At 53.0% G+C, this 19,496-nt stretch overlaps 5 protein-coding genes across 5 annotated transcripts; 3 read left to right on the top strand and 2 right to left on the bottom strand.

Moving 5' to 3' along the window:
* Nucleotides 1-8,100: 8,100 nt before the first annotated feature.
* Nucleotides 8,101-9,531, bottom strand: cbr1 (NADH-cytochrome b5 reductase 1; the record flags this gene model as incomplete). Its single annotated transcript, XM_014689532.1, has 2 exons — nt 8,101-9,404; nt 9,459-9,531. The coding sequence occupies 2 exons, from the start codon at nt 9,529-9,531 to the stop codon at nt 8,101-8,103; spliced, it is 1,377 nt and encodes a 458-aa protein (XP_014545018.1).
* Nucleotides 9,532-10,527: 996 nt separating this feature from the next.
* On the top strand, nt 10,528-12,302 carry alnD_0 (Cytochrome P450 monooxygenase alnD; the record flags this gene model as incomplete). Its single annotated transcript, XM_066130458.1, has 3 exons — nt 10,528-10,660; nt 10,716-11,549; nt 11,617-12,302. The coding sequence occupies 3 exons, from the start codon at nt 10,528-10,530 to the stop codon at nt 12,300-12,302; spliced, it is 1,653 nt and encodes a 550-aa protein (XP_065986312.1).
* Nucleotides 12,303-12,748: 446 nt separating this feature from the next.
* Nucleotides 12,749-14,240, bottom strand: aat2 (Aspartate aminotransferase, cytoplasmic; the record flags this gene model as incomplete). The annotated part of the gene is made up of 5 exons (XM_066130457.1): nt 12,749-12,816; nt 12,875-12,980; nt 13,052-13,448; nt 13,507-13,997; nt 14,073-14,240. The coding sequence occupies 5 exons, from the start codon at nt 14,238-14,240 to the stop codon at nt 12,749-12,751; spliced, it is 1,230 nt and encodes a 409-aa protein (XP_065986557.1).
* A 1,160-nt stretch (nt 14,241-15,400) lies between these two features.
* PEPM (Phosphoenolpyruvate phosphomutase) lies at nt 15,401-16,555 on the top strand (the record flags this gene model as incomplete). Its single annotated transcript, XM_014689529.1, has 1 exon — nt 15,401-16,555. One exon carries the CDS (start codon nt 15,401-15,403, stop codon nt 16,553-16,555), a length of 1,155 nt encoding a protein of 384 aa, XP_014545015.1.
* A 694-nt stretch (nt 16,556-17,249) lies between these two features.
* Nucleotides 17,250-19,278, top strand: G6M90_00g049030 (uncharacterized protein; the record flags this gene model as incomplete). Its single annotated transcript, XM_014689528.1, has 4 exons — nt 17,250-18,080; nt 18,140-18,489; nt 18,547-18,692; nt 18,806-19,278. 4 exons carry the CDS (start codon nt 17,250-17,252, stop codon nt 19,276-19,278), a joined length of 1,800 nt encoding a protein of 599 aa, XP_014545014.1.
* Between the last annotated feature and the right edge of the window lie 218 nt (nt 19,279-19,496).

Raw genomic sequence — 19,496 nt, 5'->3', positions numbered from 1 at the left:
CAAAGTCGTACCATATCACAGGTGAAAGGACTGACAATTTCTAACAAAGAAGATTTGCGAGAAAGGACCAGAAAAAAAAGAGGAGCGATCAAAAAATGACAGAGCCAAGTTGCAAAGATGCAGCAGGGGTGTTCAAGCCCAAGTGGTTCTCGGAGAGAGCCCTGTTGGACACTTTGGGCGGGTTGGACCCGTGGGACTGGGCTCTCAAGTGGACAAGGAAATCTGTCAACGGACAGGGATCAAAACAGGAACGAGGGTCTGGTCGAGAACAGGCGCCTCTGGGGTGCTCAAGCGCAGGAGGCCGTATGCGGGTTCGGAGAGCGGCGTTGTTCGTTCCTGTTGGTGCTGCTGCTCAAGAGTGGCAACGATATTCGGTCCCCTTCCCCTGCAAGGGCTACTCCGGCCAAGATAGACGCGATAAGATATGTACAAGCGAGAAAGCAAAGGCGAACTCGGCGCAGCGAGCATGAGGCTTGTGAGGCTTGACCTGGAACAAGCACGGGACTTGTCGTACAAGGGCAAGGCTGCGGTTGAAGCCCCAGACTTCACCAGAAAGCAGAAGGGAAAGGGAAAAAAGGTGGCTCCAGTAGCTGACGGGTCGAGAGGTTTACGACCAACAGCGCACGTCGCGTCGAGTCGAGTCGAGTCGGCAGAGGAACATGCCGGTGCCCCCAAGCGCCGAATGATACCGGTGGACTGGCAGGCCACGACTGGAGGCCAAGAATTTCGAGGCTGCTGAGGCCCTGGTCCCAACTAAGAAGGACCCTGCAAACCGCGACCCATGGGTGGCTTGGTATCATTGATTAACCGGTGGCGTGCCAATCTGCGCTGTAGTGTGAGTGGTGAGGTGTCAATCTGGAGATGGGTGGGTGCCACAGTTGATCTCCATCGAGGCCTTGCGTCTTCAATCCACCTACTCCGTACGGAGTACATCCACGAGCCGAGATGCCAAGGGATGACGCAGGCCGGAGGCTGCCCTAGCGGCGGCGTCCTCTGGAGCCGTGTAGCCAGAGCCAACGCTTGCCAAAGTCGAATTTTTCGCATCTTGATGCTGGATGCTCAATGAAAAATGTGCTCATTTCATGTTGAAAGGAGTTTGGATTTCGAACAGCAAGCCCATGGCCAGATTCGGGATAACGGGGGCACCTGGGGGACAGGGGGCATATGACAAACAGGGGCAGGAGCGCGCAAGCCGCAGCAGACCATGGACGGAAGGAGGCACTGGTGGTGACTGCAGAGCATCGTCAACTTGCTCCGTACTCCGTACCATGCTCAACATTTAAAGCCTGGCGCTATTTTCAATTGCAAGCATCCCGCCACAACCCTTTTTTTAGTCACATGCAACGGTAGACGACTCGAATTGTTCACACCAAGTCTCAACGTGCAGACCAGACTACACCACGCTGTCGAGCCCTTGGAGACCAAAGACCAGACTCCATAAACCAAATGTCCCAAACGCGCTTTGGTTCGCAACGCCGCCGTACCGTTGATGAATGAATAACGACGTCCGCCCTGTCGATACCGACCCTTGCCTACGAGCGAAACAACTCGGGACATGGCGGCCCAACATTGCAGTGTCAGGGACCCAGGGCCATGTCCACCAAGTCTGAGTCTGAGCTTCAGTGTTCTCCCATACGGCACCAACATGATAGGAGGAGGCAGAACGTACCGACCTAGGTGCCTACTTAAGTACTTAAGTAGGTAATAGGTATTTGACCAGACCAGGTACCTGGCTGTTGTGCCCATATGATAATACTATTTTGTCAGTGCAATTGTTAACAGCAAATGTGTTCTGCCACAGACTACTCCGTACAACCGACATAATGCCCACGGGTTAGTCACACCGTCCGTATGATAGTTCGCGTTTTGCAGCTCCCACCGATCCACAGCCTGCACACCGAGAGTTGATATAATACAACGTTTTTTTCCACTCAAGGGACCTCTCATGAGGCTCGAATGCCATTGGGGCCGGAGCAACACTGGAGCTTTCTCTGCGTGAACAAAGTTCATTGGAGGGAGCTCCGCCAGCGGACATGGTGGCTGGCGCGGCGCCCTGAGCTAATTCCCGCTGCAGAATATCGAAAACACCTTGACGATACATCAACAGAATCTGGTACTCATGTTCAACTTCGTCCACCTGCCTGCCACATATCCCGTGCCGGGCTTCTGGTGCCGTGCCGCTTCCCCCCTCACCCCGAAAAGCTCTGAGGTACATATATCCCGTACCCCATGCAATACCTCATATTTTCTGAGTGCCTGGTTTCCACAGACATCCCTCCCTGCGCAAGGCTCCCCAAGCCTCCAGCATCCACGACCAATGACCGCAAAGGCGCTAATGTGCCTGACCTGCAGCCTTCGGCAGGATAGTGCTTTTGATTTACACACTTCTCTGCTATTGCTCAGCGGGAAGAACACTTTTTGTCGATGCGAAAATAGTTTAATGGATAATGCCGTTTAGCATGACCCATTTGTCTAAAGGCGGACGGGGGGAGCAAGCCCAACCTTGGTTGTCTCGGCGTGTCCGACGCTTGCAATAGCAGGGCATGTCACTAGAGCTCGCAGAGATGCCTGATACCCGACTCCCTTCACAACGAGAGGCATTTATAGCTTCAGCAAAAATAAGTTTTGGTGCATGGAACTTTTGGTATAATGCTCATGGGATGTTGCCATGTTGAGGTACCCCTTTCCCATTTTGCCGATATCGACAGACTTCATGTCCCTTTGATATCCAGGTTGTCGAAAAGGCCAATAGCTATATCTTCATGGACATGCATGCTTTTTGCACTTGCTGCATCGCATCTGCGCCAAGTCCCAATTTACGGTGGCAGTCTCCCGCAGTGTGCGTTGTCTCTACTGCCCTTGTCCGGCTGACTATACGTGGCGGAGATCGAGATGCAGATATATGCACAGCTAACATGGGTATGAATGGAGATTCACACTTACAAGCCGTGCCCAGTGAAGGCGCTCAAATGCAACTTGTTGTTGACCAACTGACTGAGCTGGTTCGTTTCTTCAGGCAATGAGATGGATCTGCCCTTTCGCGCGCTTTAGATGTTGAAATCTTGGTAATGTTCCCCGAGTGTAGCTGGCAATGCTGGGCTATAACTCTTGCAAAACTTATTTTGGTACTGGCAAATGACAAAATAGCTTCGTGAGAGGACATGAGCGCGGTCGGGAAGAATGCCTGGCATGGGCTTCTTATCCTTCGTCCGATCAAGCCCGATGTGCGTCCGGCCAGTACAACCTTCTACGGGGGAAAGGAAAGAGATAACAAGTTCACCAATCCAAAGGACTTTCGAGTCAAATACCCTGTCTGTCGTTCCTCATGTCTTATTGAACACGGAAACTGTCGAGCTCCAAGATGACCAGACAAGTTCATCATCGAATACAGCAGCACAACGCAACCGGCACTCTACCGCTCAACATTGCATGCCCATATTGACACCGATACCGACAAGATATTGGCTATGACGCGGCCCCAACGTTCCGCATTTTATCATCTGGGGTCATGTTGATCTTGATCGACTTGGCTTGAAGAAGCCTTTCAGCCACCAGCAGCTGACGCCGGCTCCCTGTTTCAAGCTCAATGCACAAGACGTGGCAAAGAGAAAGCAGGAGGTGGGCTGGAACATGTTGCAGTCCGAAGGGGTCCAATCCTTGACCCAAACTGAAAACCCGACTGTCACCACTGAATGCCAATGCATTGCATAAAGAGATGGCAATGCAGCCGCGGACAAGAAAGGTCAATTGATTGATGCCTTATGACCTTGAGCTGAGCCTCAACCATGTCTGGTTATTTCGCCGCCTCGCGGAGTATCTTCTGTTCCCCCCATGTTTGGGGGGAGTTCTGATGACTCGTTCGACTACAATCATCTTTGTCCTTATTTGGTCTTTGTTGCCAGTGACCGAGGGACGTCTTTCAGGGCGAATCTATACCAAGTCATCATGTTGGGACAGAAATAGCAGCCGAGGCTTCCGTGTTGCTGTCTGGGATTGCCCAGGGCCAATGCTCGTCGGCTCATCGGCTGGTCGTCTTGGACATTTGCAGCTAGCACTTAAGGCGTACACACTCTGAATAAACATTTGTGCAGCAACTCACCAAGATCGCCGGAAACGGACCCCGCTTCAAACCTCATCAGCTGTGGTCCCGACGAAGCAGGGACCCAAATATAGAAGCGGGCTCTGTTACACGGAAAAGGCCCAACAGATCGTGAAGCTTGATAAAGGGGCTTCACCGATAAAGGACCTATTAGTTACACAAATTAAACACGTGCTTAAGTAAGAGCCCTAGGCACAGCTGTTCCCTTTATGTATATATAGTGATTACTTGTCCCTCGCTCTTGGAAAACCAAGGACCTTTGACATCGTACTCGATTATCTTCGAGTTGAAGCCTTTCCAAGCCTTTGATATCAAGCCCTTGTCGCAGGCTCCCATCGACTAAATAGCCATTTACGATTTAAACCGTCAGCCGCGACAGTTCGGTATTAGTATATGAACGTTGAATCACGACAGCTTCTGAATCATCCTCAGATGTGGCTGCGTCTGAACCGCTCGCCACGGAGGCACAGCACGTGTCTCATTCAGCGAGGGACAAGAAGCGTGTCATGTCTACGAGTTGCGCGATACTATCTGGTTCGGTTTGCCCCGCGGCCTTTGTGAATGCATGTGTAGCAACATTGCCGTCCATCTCATATCGCAGATTGGACACTGTTATTGTTTTCGGTCACGCGAAGATGAAATAGCCGACTACTCCGTCACATAGACTGAAGATGACCGTAAATTCCCGTGGGTTATTATCGAGTCCGAGGACTAGCCAGTCCGATTACTGCTCGAGACGAGAGTCCAAAAGCATGATGGCTTTGAAAAGCAGCAAGGTAGTTCCAGCTGCAGTTGTCACCGGCATGGGACCGCAGGCTAATTTGGTTCGCCTCGCCTTGAACACCCTAATCGTGTGGCAAGAACTTGGTAGCGGAGTTCACATGATCTTAGCTTGCAACTTTGGATTGACGCATCTCGTTCCCTGCATTTCAGATACCTAGGATCTTGCGTATAGCAAGCACGGAGGAAGTATTGTTAATTCGCTAGACTGGGACTGGGACTGGGACCGCGTTAAATAAACAGCGGATAACAAAGAAAGATAAGAAGACAATATGACCGAAGTTCTTGCATATAGAAATTTGTTCTTAAAGTCACCCGCCTACGAGTGGCCTCTTCCTAGTTTGCATAAGCAATTTTTCTTGGTCCCAGCGGAACCAAATGTTATGGTGACTGTCAGAGACCAAATCATCAACTCTCTAACATCAACGAGTGTAGTCAGCCGATGGAGTCCTTTAGAGAAGTACAAAATCACTTTTAGGTTGGAATGGCATCCCCTGGCGTTTTTCAATGCGCAAGAATATCATGAGGAACCAGAAAAGGCTATAGAACTAGCTAACTAGATAATATATAATTCAACTACTTCAAGGCGTCGTGAAAAACGGCGCTGGCTGTCAACTCTCATCTAAGTTCCATGACTTGACATATGCCTGGTTACAAATAGCTAATGAGTTATTGAGGCGAGTTCCCTGATAGACCTAGGCTGATCGCAAGGATTATTGACACTTTTTTTGGACTAGAGGCTGTTGGGACACGGGATTCAATAGCAGAGGTAGGCGAACAGCTGGAATGGCTAAGCACAGCCTTCTCTGGTTTTATATACGAATATGACATCTCTTATTGTACACCATTCATTAGCGATGTCAAAGCCAATAGTCTGGTTAATGTGCTACCTGAAAGACGGGCTTCTCCTGACATGACTTTCAAAATCAGTTGCATAGTTCAGAGAAGGCAAGACCAGGCCTTTTCCCCCCTTCTTTCCCGGGGCTGGTACCGGCACCAAGGTATTCAGAAATCCAACTATGCCCAGAGGTTATCCGATACCAAGACGGGTAAAGCCCAATGCTGGTCTTCAGGTTCCGCTTAATATGATGGCAGGTCTTGGTCAGACCCAACGGGGAAATACCTTTGGTAGCAAGCCCTTTATCAAGTGGTTTTTAGCCATTCTCGTTCTAACAAAACGTAACGGAGATATGATGATCTGGCACTTGGTACATAACCAAGACGGAAACCTCATGTCCTACTTGGACAACACCTTGCGTAATTGGCTTGGAAACGACATAACGAGTTCTTGTGTGGTGCGCAGAAGCTATATGCTTCGCTAGAAATCTGCCATAAGGAAATACAAGAGTTTTCTGAACTAACAGGTGCTGTATTAAATGGACTGTAGATGCCAGTTATGCTACAAAGCCGTCTCGACTCCTGCCATCTCACGACGGCTATCTTCCGGGATAGTTCTCCTATGCAGGAGACAACTGGTCACCGGTGGTGTTCCATTCAGCATCGGACACATACATACACCCATTCACACAAGGCCAAAGCTCAAGTGAATTCATGAAAAATTCGTGGTGCTGTGGGACGAAGAAGACGAGCGAGGCTGGTTGGTTAATGGAACGAGCGCTTCGCTACACACGGTACGTTTGTCTCTAAAGAACGTCGTCCACGGCTAATTTAACTCGGAATTCCTTCGCCAGCCTGAACATATACAAGAACTCCCGGTGACACACAAAGCCAACTCGGCTATAAAAGTCCTTAATCGAGAGAATTTGAAACTCCAAGTCCGTACGGGGAATAAAGATCATTCAAGCTTTGCAGATCGAGTGGACGGCTTCTTCGATATACTGGAGAAAATTACGGACTACCGGGTAAGCATGGATTGCTAAAGGGACGCAAAGATGGAAAATTGAGATTTACATGACTCGGCCAGACATCAAGATGCAGCTTACCCTTGAGGCTCCGCAGAATCTTGCGCGAGATTCGTGCGGTATAGTTAGAAGACCATGATGCCGTTATTTGGGGACATGACTTGAGTTTCAAATGGCATCGGAACGATGTAGGTGAGCCAATGCAGATCTCGCAGCGTCCCCCAAGGAGTCTGATTTCGAATTCTATAGTTGCGGAATCGGACCGGGCATACGTCCATCTATCCCACAAGATAATTGTCACTTGGCAAGCTCAACCCATGGGCGAATATCAAGGGTTATACCGCACTGGGCAACACAACATCGTAGCTGCCTGGCTGCCATCTGATCGACGTGGCACAAACCCTTCAGCGTGTGATGAGAATTTGACAAAGAAGTCGACTTATTGCCAACGTTGAGTCAGTGCAAATCATTTCGATTGGCCTGGAAAAACGGGCATGTCAACTTGATAGTCATTGTGCCATCAGTAGTTGCGGGCCGGACCTAGTCGCCGAGTTACGCTACCACGCTAACCGCCCGGGCAGAAACCCATGGCGAAGCGTATAAAGCCGTTCTTGGGGCCGGACCTCCCGAGCAGTATGCATGTAAATAAAGCGGGGTCCAACGGTTTTGAGCGGCCAACGCGACGACACTTTGCGACTGCTAACGTGATAGTATCAGGACGAGTCGGAGACTGACCCACTCCGCGGGGTGGACCTCCCGGACAGTGGGTCTCCGGAGCCGGCCTGCCGCGTCTATGTACAGCTCTTCCATGAATTTCCGCTATTTTCATAATTTCGAATGCCGTCACTGCCGTTATTGCCGTCATTGCCTTGCTTCCTATTCAAATTTGATACATTTAGTCAAGAGAATCATTGTCAGCTCAAGGTCATCATGAATGCTGCTTGGTGCGAAAACACGTGAAACTTGTAGGGCTAGACTCTCGGCCGAAAGTCAAATCAACTACACTCTTGCTTTCCTGTCGGTGGCCACGGCCGCATACGAGCTCCAGGCTAGTGATTACATGTAAACGCTGACATTACTTACAAGATGTGCTTGCTTCATGCATCTGTGGATGCCGAAGTTACCTTGGCTAACTAGATTTCAACTCCCTGCTTTTATTGCCGCATCTCTGCTTGCTATCTAGAGAATGGCCATCACTTTCCCAAAAGACGTTACTCTGGTAAATTACTAGCACAAGTGTCTTTATTTATAAAATGCAACTAATACTAGTTACGACTAGTTACGAACTAATATCAAACATCATCCCCCCCGGTAAACCGTACGCCCTCTATTTCTTCGCCATCCAAGTCCCTAAACCGCTCAAAATAAAAAGATTTGGTCCGTCATCTTAGCCATCGCCCCCGGCTGTTCAAAGCCCAACGCCACCAGCGACGATTTGCTGGCCTGAACCATGCCCGGGGGCCCACACAGCATTATCCTGCTATCAGCACTCGGCGCCGGCAACTTCTCCCGCATCAATTCCTTCGTAACATACCCCCTTCCATACGTCCAGTCAACAGGCGGCTGATCCAGCATATAATAAACCGTCAAGTTATCAGGATACCGCCTCGCAAAACGGTCCAGCTCCTCACGGAGCAGGATATCCTCCTCCCTCCGGTTCGCGTACACAAGACTGATGCGCGTCAGATCCCGGTCGTCCTCGCAAACCGCCCGAATAATCTGAAACATGGGCGTGATGCCCGTCCCGCCCGCCACCATGCCAATCTCCCCGCAGAGCCCGCGCCGATACCGCATCGCGCCCTTGGGCCCCCGGAAGACAACCCCCTCGCCGACGCGGAGCTTGCCCAGGAAGCCGCTCGTCAGCTTGCCGTCGGGGTAGACCTTGACGACGAGCTCGAGCACCCCGCGGTCCGAGTTGTTCGACACGGGCGTGTAGGAGCGCGAGACGCTCTCGCCCCCGACGTCAGCCTTGATAGCGACGTGCTGGCCGATCGGGAGGCCGAGCACGGTGTCGGCGGTGGGAAGAGCAAAGGTGAGCTTGTAGACGTTGGGCGCTACCAGCGTCTTGGCGTGTAGGGGGAGCGGGCGGTATTGGGAGGGATCCAGGAGGCCATGCTGCAGGAGGGTGTTTTTCCGGATGCGCTGGGGGGCTTTTATGTGAGCCGGGTAGCTGGTGAAGGACTTGGTGCCCCAGATGAGCTTGGCCAGGCGCTGGGCGAGAATCGCGTTGCCGACGGCAAAGATGCTGCTGCTGATGAAGAGGCCCTTTATGAAGCTGAAGCCGCCCTGGTTTTCGGGTTTGCTGTGCAGCCATGAAACGAGGGATTTGGGAAAGAAAGGCCGGCGGTGTCTACTCAGGTAGTAGATTGCAGCGATTGACAGTGAAAAAAGACCCAGGGTGGCCAGTGTAGCCAGAGACTGGCCTTTGGTGGATGGTGTTTGCTTCGGACTCGGTGGTTGGCTCATTATCGGCCTCGGCCTCGGCTTCTGCTTCTTTTCCTGATAGCCTTGGAGGTTTCCGACTAGAAATGGCTGCATGATGTCCCACGCATCTTCTGAATGCCCGGCATTGTCAAACTCGTGGGTGGCATCTGTGCCTGCTGCCTCTGCCAGGACGTCGGCGCCGCCAGGGTGGTCTTGCAAATATTTTGTTACGTCGTAAACTGGGGCCAAGGGTTAGCAACTAGGAAGAGTCCATGGTCTTTTTCAAATCCAACCTTTTCCGTGAACGGTAATCCAGCAGTCCTCCGGCTTGTTGTGCTGCGCAACTGTTGCGGCTTCAATCTCCATGGCGTATGAGGGAGAGGTGTTTTCCGCGTGACTGGCAAGACTATGTGTTTCGCAAAGAGATCCGTTGTCTTGACTCTTTATCTTGACAAGACATCAAGGTGGAGCTTATATGTAAAGGCGGCCATGCATCCCGTTCCACAGTAGCAAGAATACTGAGGCTACAATGGCGGGTATTAATGTCCATGGCGTCCGCGGATTATGCGGATCATGGATATGGATGCCGAGGCAGTTTATTGCATTCCTGCAGGTAAAAGTTGGTCGGCCGGACTCACCGATCCCTGCGGCTGCGTCCGACGTTGCATTGGTTATGTCAGGCAGTACGTCACATCCACATGTACGTACTACTGCATATGTAGTATCATGTACGTTGACTGCTTCCCGGGCAAAGCCAACGGGCAGGGGGTCGAATTCGAATTTTCTCGCGATGACGGCTGCAGGGGCCGGACCGGAGAGGCAAGCCGCCGGCATGCAGCCGCCTTACACATTCACCGGCCCTTGGACTTAATACATCGGGAAGCTAATAAGAATAAAGACATTATGGTTGGACGCGGCTGAGCCCTGGTTTGGCCCACCTGGAAGTGCCGTGGCGGATCCTGCTTCTATCTTCCATGGAGGTCCGTTGACGAATCGAGTCTTTTGGGTCTCGAGTCGCGGCACCAATACACCAGGAGAAGCCGATGGCCCAGTGATGGGGGTCTGATGATGATTCGGGACGTGAAACAGGGCAGCTCTGCAGGGGAGCACGCAAGAATGGATCAGCCTCGGTATGCGCCGTTGTTCCATTTTATCAACAGTCGCCACTTGTCCGGTGCGCCAGGGGTTGAGCGTAATGGGAGTCGAGACTATTTACCTAGGTATGTACGATTTGGATGGATCCGTGGATGCATGGTTGGATACATATATGATATAAGCCCAAAAACCCGTTGGCCCGATTTCTTGTACAGACACCAAGTCCTGACTTGAAATCATCCATGTCCAACACCGTGGCAAGCGATCATGAGCTCAAAACAATTTCATCTTCTCGGTGAAAGCCCATCGTCTGCCATCGATATTGATTTGGCAGAGGTGGCAGATGTTGATGACCTCCAGCACCTTGTTGCCGCGCACTTCAACATAGTTGATCACCAAGGCAAGAATTGAAAAACAAGACGCATAATTCAAAACGCTTTCTAACTCGTCTTCAGGCGTTGGATTCGTCTCTAATAATCAGAGTCTAAGTTCAGTCTCAGACGTCAAAGACGCGGATGGCCCAGTTGTCATCACCATCGACGGCCAGGGCGTTCGGCAAGTCCCTGGCCCAGCAGGTCTTCCGTACTTTGGCAACTACTTCGAGGTGTACCCAGACCATCTGGGAAACCATCAGCGTCTTTTCCAAAAGTACGGTCCCTTGATTGTCACCAACAACATGGGCAGCAAGGTCTACCAAACAAACGACCCCAAGCTGTCGCAAATCTTCTTCCAAGAAAGCGACTTCTTTAGCAAGCGAATTGTTCCGGGACATCCCCTACACCCCATCAAATCAGTCGAAGCAGGTGTCTTCTTGTCAGATACAGACACGGAGCAGTGGCGGCTTGCGCACAAGTTTCTGCCTCCGGCCCTCGGGCCCAAGGCAGTGCGCCACTATGCGCCCACGATGCAAAGCACCGTCGAACAGGCGTTTGGAGTCTTTGACGAGCTCGACGAGAGCGGTGAAGCTTGGAACGTATACCAGTACATGCTCAAACTCGGTTCCCAGGCAGTAGGGAAGCTTGTCATGGGCATGGACTTTCAACACTTCACCGGCGTGGATGCCCCCTTGCACGAAATGGTGCACCAGATCGCCCTCAACCTGGAACTAAACAAACGCATTACGAGCATGGGCTCATGGTATGCCCACATGCCATTTGGCGATCCCAAACGACTGCGCCAGAGCACGGCCAGAATAGAGGAGATGATTATAGACTCCATGGCCAAGGCGTCCAAGGGCCAAGTTGATCTGGACCTTCAAGACGCCGCCCTCGAAGCAGAAAATGTTGTCGGTACGCAAGTAGACAGCAGCTGCTGACTTCTCGTTCCATAAACACAGCGGCTAACACATGACGGCAGATTACTTGCTGCGAGCAACAGACAACAACGGCAAGAAGCTGCCGCCATCGCAGTTCGTCTCCGCGCTCCTCGTGACGACGGGCGCCGGCTTCACCACCACGTCCTCGCTGCTCTCCTGGCTGATATACAGCCTGGTGCGGTATCCCGGAAACCAGGAGCGCCTGCTGCAGGAGCTGGTCGACAACGGCTGGCACCACGACACCCAAGTGACGGCCGAGCTGACCAGCAAGCTCGGCTTCCTCGACAAGTTCATCAAGGAGACGCAGAGGCGGCACAACCCCTCGTACCAGCCTGGCCGCACGTCCAAGGTGGACATGATCCTGCCCGGCGGCTACAAGCTGCCCAGGGACTCGGTGGTGATTCCCGCCCTGCACCACATCCACAACAACGAAAGCCTGTGGGATAACCCGACGCGGTTTGATCCTGACCGCTGGGACACGGACAAGGTCAAGAACCGGCCGGCGGGCTCGTACGTGCCGTTTGCTGCTGGGCCTCGCATGTGCGTGGGCTTCAACTTTGCCCTGCAGGAGATTAAGGTCTTTTTGCCGAAACTCGTCTACCGGTACAAGTTTTTGCTGGCGCAGGATGGTCCTGTCGAGTACGACCCGTACTTTCAGCTGATACGGCCGAATAATTTATATGTCAGGGCGGAGCGGCGCGTGAAGTGGCCGCCGAAATCAGAATGAGGAGGTGGACGGGGTGAATTATGTATTAATAGGTGGTTTTCATATAAACTACTATCCTAGAATCGGCAACTGTAATAATACTATGAGTTCTGCCGTTTGACGCTTGAGCACATTTGCCGCGTGAGGATGAAGCTCGTGTCTTGTGACAAGGGCTCAATAGAGGGCTTGGAGCAATTTAGCTCGATTTATCTAATCACAGTCTTTAATATTAAAGGTTTTTAGTTTTTCGTAAAGCTTTATTAATTAAGGCCTTTTTAAATATAAGAAATTAATCAGAGACTTTGCCCTAGGTCTCGCGACAATAGACCTTGTGTAGGCTTTGGCATTGGGCTATTTCCGTGCAACACCTTGATAATAATATTCCCATCACACTACCAACGGAGTTGTTTGCTGTGTGAATACAACTTTATAAACGTCCCTAGTCGATAAATTTTGCAGTCTAGTACTCAGAACGGATGCGTCCGCACTGCAGCGTCAATGGCCTCTGCCACATGCTTGACGTTGTTGGTGTTCACTAGAGAAAAATATAAGCATCTAATCATCTTCCGGGAGCACCCAATGGAACAACGTACATCCAGCAACCGAGATTCGGCCAGATTTCAAAATATACACGTGGCTATTCTCTTGAATAGAGGCAACCTGTTCCGGCGTCAAGCCCGTATAGGAGAACATGCCGATCTGATGGACGAAACATGTCAGCCAGCAGGCTTCAAAGGCCAGAAAGAGTCAACTGGACCGTGATTACACACCTGCGAGATGACATGATCCCACCGCCCAGGAGTACCCATGGCGACGAGCTCGTCATGGAGTGCTCTGCGCATTTGTCTAATCCGCCCGCTCATCTCTCCGAGATCCAAGAGCCACTCCTGGAATAGTTCAGGGTCAGCGAGAATCGTAGCGGCCAACCTGGCCCCCGTCGTGGGAGGCTGTGAGATTTGCCCTCTCTGGAAGCGCGAGAGGTGGCCTTTGGCCTTGTCGGCCGCCATCGACGTCCGGCAGAGCAGATGCAGCGCGCCAACCCTCTCTCCATAGAGCCCCATGTTCTTGGAGAAGGACTGGGCAACGGCCATCTCGAGCGTGTCACGCCCCAGGAAATGCCGTACGGCCCAGGCATCCTCGGCGAGGTCTCCGCTCGCGAATCCCTGGCTTGACGTCAAACTCTTAGCATGTAGACAGCTCAACCCGCCGGCCGAGGGGAACCTACTAGGCACAATCGAAGAACGGGAACAGCCCCTTCTTCTCACAGACATCCGCCACTCTTGTCCACTGGTCCTTGGTCGGGTCGACGCCGGTGGGATTGTGGGCACACGCGTGTAGCAGGACGACATCGCCGGGGGCTGCCGCCGTCTCGAGCCGTTGAATCATGTGCTCAAAGTCGAGCCGCTTGTTCGTGGCGTCCCAGTACGGGTATCGCCTTACCTGGACGCCGGCGAGGCCCCAGATGTTGGCGTGGTTGACCCAGCTAGGATCCGAGAGCCACACGGCCGACGGTTTGAGAGTTTCTGCCAGGAACTTTGCCCCGAGGAAGTTGGCACCGGTGCCGGATATGGTCTGCAGCGAGACGACGCGAGCCTCCTTGCTGCCCAGGGGTCCGAAAAGGACCTGTCGAGCGGCCGAGACGAAGGGTGCCAGTCCGGAGATGGGCAAGTATTCGTAACGACCGGAATCCTGGGTCTTCTTGACTACTTCTTCGGCCTACACGTTCCTTAGCCACACGTACGTCGTGTCAAGGATGGATGAGAAGGGAGGGGGATCGTTGACTTTCTGCACCGTTGGAAGCACCCATGGCTCCGAGTTGTCATCACGGTACAGACCGGATCCGAGGATGACCTTTTTCGGATGAGTGTCGGCACGGAATAGTTCTTTGAGAGCGTAATGCGGATCAAGAGGTATTTCGCTCAAGTTTTCAAACAAGGACTCTTTTGGTACGCATGTCATGATGAACAAGGTAAAGTAGAATGGTAAAGTGATGTAGTCTGGCTATAACGCTTGGGGAGGGAATTCGAAAACTCAACATAGTAGCTATACAAAGCTCCTGCTCTTCTCCAATGATGAAAGAGTGAGATGACGGGGTATTAAATAGCCTGTTAGTCTCTGTTCCCATACGAGACATGATTCATTCCCTCTCGCTTACACACCCGTGTGCATCTTGAGACCTTTTCACCATGTATCAATACCTTGAACGCCAAGCATCATGTGCAAATTATTCAGCCGGCGTTTGATTTCGCTGCGCGCCATGTCTTGAAACCGCTACCCAGCCCTTATGAGCTCCGTGTCAGAGAAACTCGTTGAAAAATTGCATGCCCAAGGTCTCAAGCCCGCATCTGAGCGAGCTTACCACACCGATCGCCGCGATTCGCGATTCGCACTTGAATTCTCAAAAGCCGACCCGGGGCCGCGTGTCAAGTTGGCAAGTCGTCTCACGCTCGGATGACCGGCATTCATATTTAAGTTGCGTTGCATGTAATCCTGCGCCTCCACAATCGACCGACTGTCTACAGAGCTGATTCTGATTGGCCCATCTATAAGGACAGAAGTAGACAAATTGCCCGATCATGATGCTACTTGGTGAACGAGGTAAGAACGCTTACGGCGGATATAATAGGGAGAGGGTGTGCAACTTTTGATCCCGTGAGTCCCTCGAGCTCCTAAGCAATTAGCATATGAAGGATTCCAGTGCCACATCCGGGGAGGTCCGTATAATGTTTTGAGGTCACACGTCCGCACGGCTAGGAAACAAACATGTTGCACTATAGGTTCATGGCTTGGTAGACATCAACGTTTTGACCCCGGGGGTGGTGAAAGCGAAATGAGAATTGTCTCGACATGAGACTCCTCCCGCCAGTGCCGTCTGCTTCTTTCGGAGAAGAGACGTGCAAATTTCAACGTCTCTCCCTGGCTCTCCCCATGCCCATCTCGGAGGGCTATTCGTCTATAAAAGATGTGGAAATCTCGTCTGCCAGACAAGCTCGAGAGCCGCGACTTGCTAATTCGCCGTACCCCCCGAGTCCTCACCAAACAAGCTACACATGAACGTTGTAAGAATCAAACCTCTTCCCCTTACTTCCCGTCCTTTGCAACCGCATCCGTCTCCCAAAATGGCCACTCTGCTCCGCAGCGTCCTAGCCCAAAACAACGGCCAAGTGCGTCTCTGCGAAGCCCACGACCGCGCGTCAACCGAGCTCGTCAGAGACGCCGTGGCAGACAACGGCCAGACCTTCGACGGCGTCTGGAACAGCGGTCTCACGCAGACGACTATCCTCGGCGTCCCGGACACCGAGCTCGTCTCACCCCTCCGGCGTGCCCTCCTCATGACGCCGGTACAACAGCCCATGCAGCGAAACGGGCGCCCTCTATGCGCGGCGTTTGACGCCGACAGCGGCGGCGAAGCCAAGGACATCCCGGCTCTCGTGGCGGTGCTCGCCATCCACGGCGTCTCCATGATCATCATCGAGGACAAGGCCGTGGCCAGACCCGGCGACAAGGTCAACTCCCTCCTCGCCACGTCCGACGCGCAGAGCCAAGCCGACAGGCACGACTTCGCCAACGTCATTCGCGCCTTCAAGGCGGCCTCGGCGGGCGTGGATGTCATGATTGCCGCTAGAATCGAGAGCTTCACCACGCGCGCGGTCAGACGGGATCCTGTCGAGGAGCAGCTGTCGGTCCAGGCTGCGCTTCGGGACGCCCTGGAGCGCGCGAGTGTCTACACCGCGACTGGCGTCGACGCTGTCATGATTCATAGCAAGAGCAGGGAACCCGATGAGGTGCTCGGGTTCTTGAAGGGCTTCCGGGCCGTGGATGCGACCACGCCGCTGGTCGTTGTTCCGACGGCCTACTCGCAAACCAAGCGCAGTGTGCTGGCGGCCGCGGGCGCCAACGTGTTCATCTACGCGAACCACTTGATGCGGGCCAAGATCAAGGCGGTGGCAGAGGTGTTGGAGGACGGGGGCGCGGGCAAGGCTGATGTGTTTGCTGGCGACGAGGAGCTGCGCCTCTGTTGGAGGGCGCGCAACTACGGGTGTCTGTTGAGAAGGCTGGCCGAGAGACGGTATCTGGGGCAGGGGCAGGGCACGGATGAGCAGCGTTACGGCATGGAAGCTGAGAAGAAGGCGTTGGAGAATATAGAGACTACGGTCAAGGACCTTGCCGGTGGTCAGCTGTGCGGGTGTGAAGCCGACGCTCGCATCGTCACGGTCAAGGAGCTGCTTAGTATCAACGCGCGCCAGGTTTCCCCGGCTGGAGCTGATTTGTAATTTTGCGCATATGGCTCATGTGGCGGCTGAGGTTTGGCTGTACGTGGCTACGATGGATGCAAGGTTGTAGCATCGGAAGATGGGGGCATGGCGTTGATCTAGATTCACCGCTGTTTTTGAAAATAAACCTACATGCTGCTGAAGAAGCCGGTACAATAATGATTTTGCACCGCCCCTGTAAGCATTCCCGGTGTTTGCCGTCGGTCGTAATACCAGTCCGGACGTTTACAACGCATCAATGTGGCTGTCGTGAGATGAATATCCCCATATAAGAGCTAGTATTCGTCACTCGACCACATTCCTCATACGGAAAGGATAATCTTGCATTACCCCATGCAACCTGCAGGGTCAGCATGGGCGCGTGCAAAAGGTTGCAACCCGCTCCGCATGCGACAAATCTGGTTATTTGTCGTGTGACCCGGTGCCATGGTAAGACGTGACCGGGGCTTCCGTGACAGACACGCCTGTTTCTCGGCCATCACGGACTCCGAAGTAGTTGGGCATCCGGGGAATCCTTGCTGACTTTTATTCATGTAGATGAACGGTGTTGTTGTCCCCGCATGAATCATCAGCTTGGCCGACTAATAAGCAGCATTTAACACGGGCAGCTCAAGCGCCTTGAGAGTCGAAGCAAACATGTCGTCAGAAATTCGTTTACCCTGTCTTCTGTTTCCAAGCAAATCAGATTGCCAGCATGAGATCAACCAAAACCGGACCTCTCTTGACCCAGGACGAGGCCCGCGTCTCGAGCGGTTACCAAACTCTTGACCCAGAGACGCAATCTGTCGGATCCGACGGCGATGAGACGCAGAGCTCGTCGACGCTCACCTTGCCATGCGGCTCTGGCCCTGACCAGCTCGATGATCAGACGCAGCGGTTGCCGTTTCCGCGACTGATGGCCGCCTATCTCTGCCTCTGTCTGTGCTACTTCATCTCCTATCTAGACATGAACGCCGTCACCACGTCTCTGCCAACTATATCCGATGCCCTGCATGCCGGCCCGGGCATCACCTGGGTCGGGACAGCCTACCTCTTGGGCCAGACGTCCTGCCAGCCCCTTTACGGCCGGATATCGGACATCATTGGCCGCAAACCCATCCTGTTGTTTTCCGTCGGCTGCATCATCGTCGGCGACATTCTCTGCGGATTCGCCCAGACGCCCATCTGGCTGTATACGTCCCGGGCCGTAGTTGGCATCGGCGGAGGCGGAATCAGCTCCCTGGTTGCCATTATCGTCAGCGACCTGGTCAGCCTCCGGTCGCGCGGAAAGTACCAGGGCATCATCAGCCTCGCCATCGGCACCGGCGCCGCCTCGGGGCCCTTTGTGGCCGGTGGCCTGATACAAACGGGCGCCGGTGGCTGGAGATGGGTGTTTTGGGTGCCTTCCATTGCCGCCGCGTGCTGTTTCGGCCTCCTCGTGTTTCTCTTGCCGCTCAAGCCCGTGTCTGGAAACTGGAAGGACAAGGTGGGCAAGATTGACTGGCTGGGCGTGGTGGTTTCCGTCGCGGGAATCGTGCTGATCATGGTGAGCTCTCCTGATAGAGTAGTGAGTCGTGACTACATCAAGCTAAAGACTCCGCTTAGATACCTCTAAACTCGGGGGGGAGCATGTGGCCCTGGGATAGTGCTGAGACCATCTCGACACTGACGGTGGGTGTTGTTTTGGTGGTTGGATTCATCGCCATCGAGGCTTTTGTGGCCAAGATGCCCATTATCCCGCTGCGCCTTTTTAGACATAGATCGTCTTCGCTCCTCCTTGTTATGGGCATACTTCATGACTTCGTTTGGCAGGCGACCCAGTACTTTATACCTCTTCATCTCCAGACAGTCCGCGGCTATACGGCCTTGCAGAGCGCCACGATTATTCTGCCATTTCTCCTCGCGCAAGGCCTGGCCGGCGCCGCTTCTGGGCCGGTCATGTCTAAACTGGCCAGGTGAGCTGGGGGCTTGAAGAATTGCTGCAGACTCGTGCTTACATTTTGGCGCCGCAGATACAGCCCTGTCCTACGCACGGGATTCCTGCTTTGGACACTTGGGTGTGGCCTACAGCTCTTGTTTAATCTACACACTTCCACAGGCACCTATGTAGTTGTTCTGGCCATTGAGGGAGCCGGCGTGGGTTGGGTACACCAACCGGGTACGTTGCGCAGGCCTTTCGGGGTTATATTTTGACAGATCGATAGCATACAAGAGACTTTTCTTGCATGACTCCCTGCTCTTGGCCAGTCTTGATTACTGACGGCTACAAAGGTCTTGTGGCGCTGCAAGCCAACTGTAGGGATGAGGATCGTGCCGTCGCCACGGGAACTCGCAATGTTCTACGATCGCTGGGCAGTGTCTTTGGAGTCGCCGTGTCGACATCTGCATATTACGCGGTATTGGACAAGGCCTTGCGTCGCTCGGTGCCAGACTCGCTTCGCGTGCGTGTCTTGAACGGTACGTGGCGCATAGGCGAGACGGGCACGGAGCGCTTCGAGTCGGACATCTTGAACGCGCGCATGCAAGGATTTCGAGTCGTCTTCATCGTGCTAGTGCCCCTTATGGCTGTGTGCCTACTCGCCAGCTTCTTTGTCGCCGACGTGGTTCTTACAGGCGACGCAGAGAAACAAGAACCCAAGGAGACGGATGAGGAGAGTCCGTCAGACGATTCAACCATGATGCCAAGACCAGGTGTATCCGGTATCCTGCAGGCTGTGAGAGGCCAAGAACAGCGTCAAGATTAAGTCGTTGTTATGGTGAGCGTGGTAATTCTTACTTATTGGGCTTTCCCAAGAGGGAAAACACATTAGTTGGGAAAGCAACAGTTATACCTTGTCTATCATGCAGAGATGCGTACAAGTCTTGGATTATCTCTGTAGTAAATGTTACTTGGGTTAGCTTATGCGCTACTTGGGGTAACTCACCAAGTCTTGGAACTTGCTTATATTTAAGCAGCCATTGA

This window comes from Metarhizium brunneum, chromosome 2, assembly GCF_013426205.1.
Source record: "Metarhizium brunneum chromosome 2, complete sequence".
NCBI classification, from domain to species: Eukaryota; Fungi; Ascomycota; class Sordariomycetes; order Hypocreales; family Clavicipitaceae; genus Metarhizium; species Metarhizium brunneum.
This window is presented reverse-complemented; position numbering and strand designations above follow the sequence as displayed.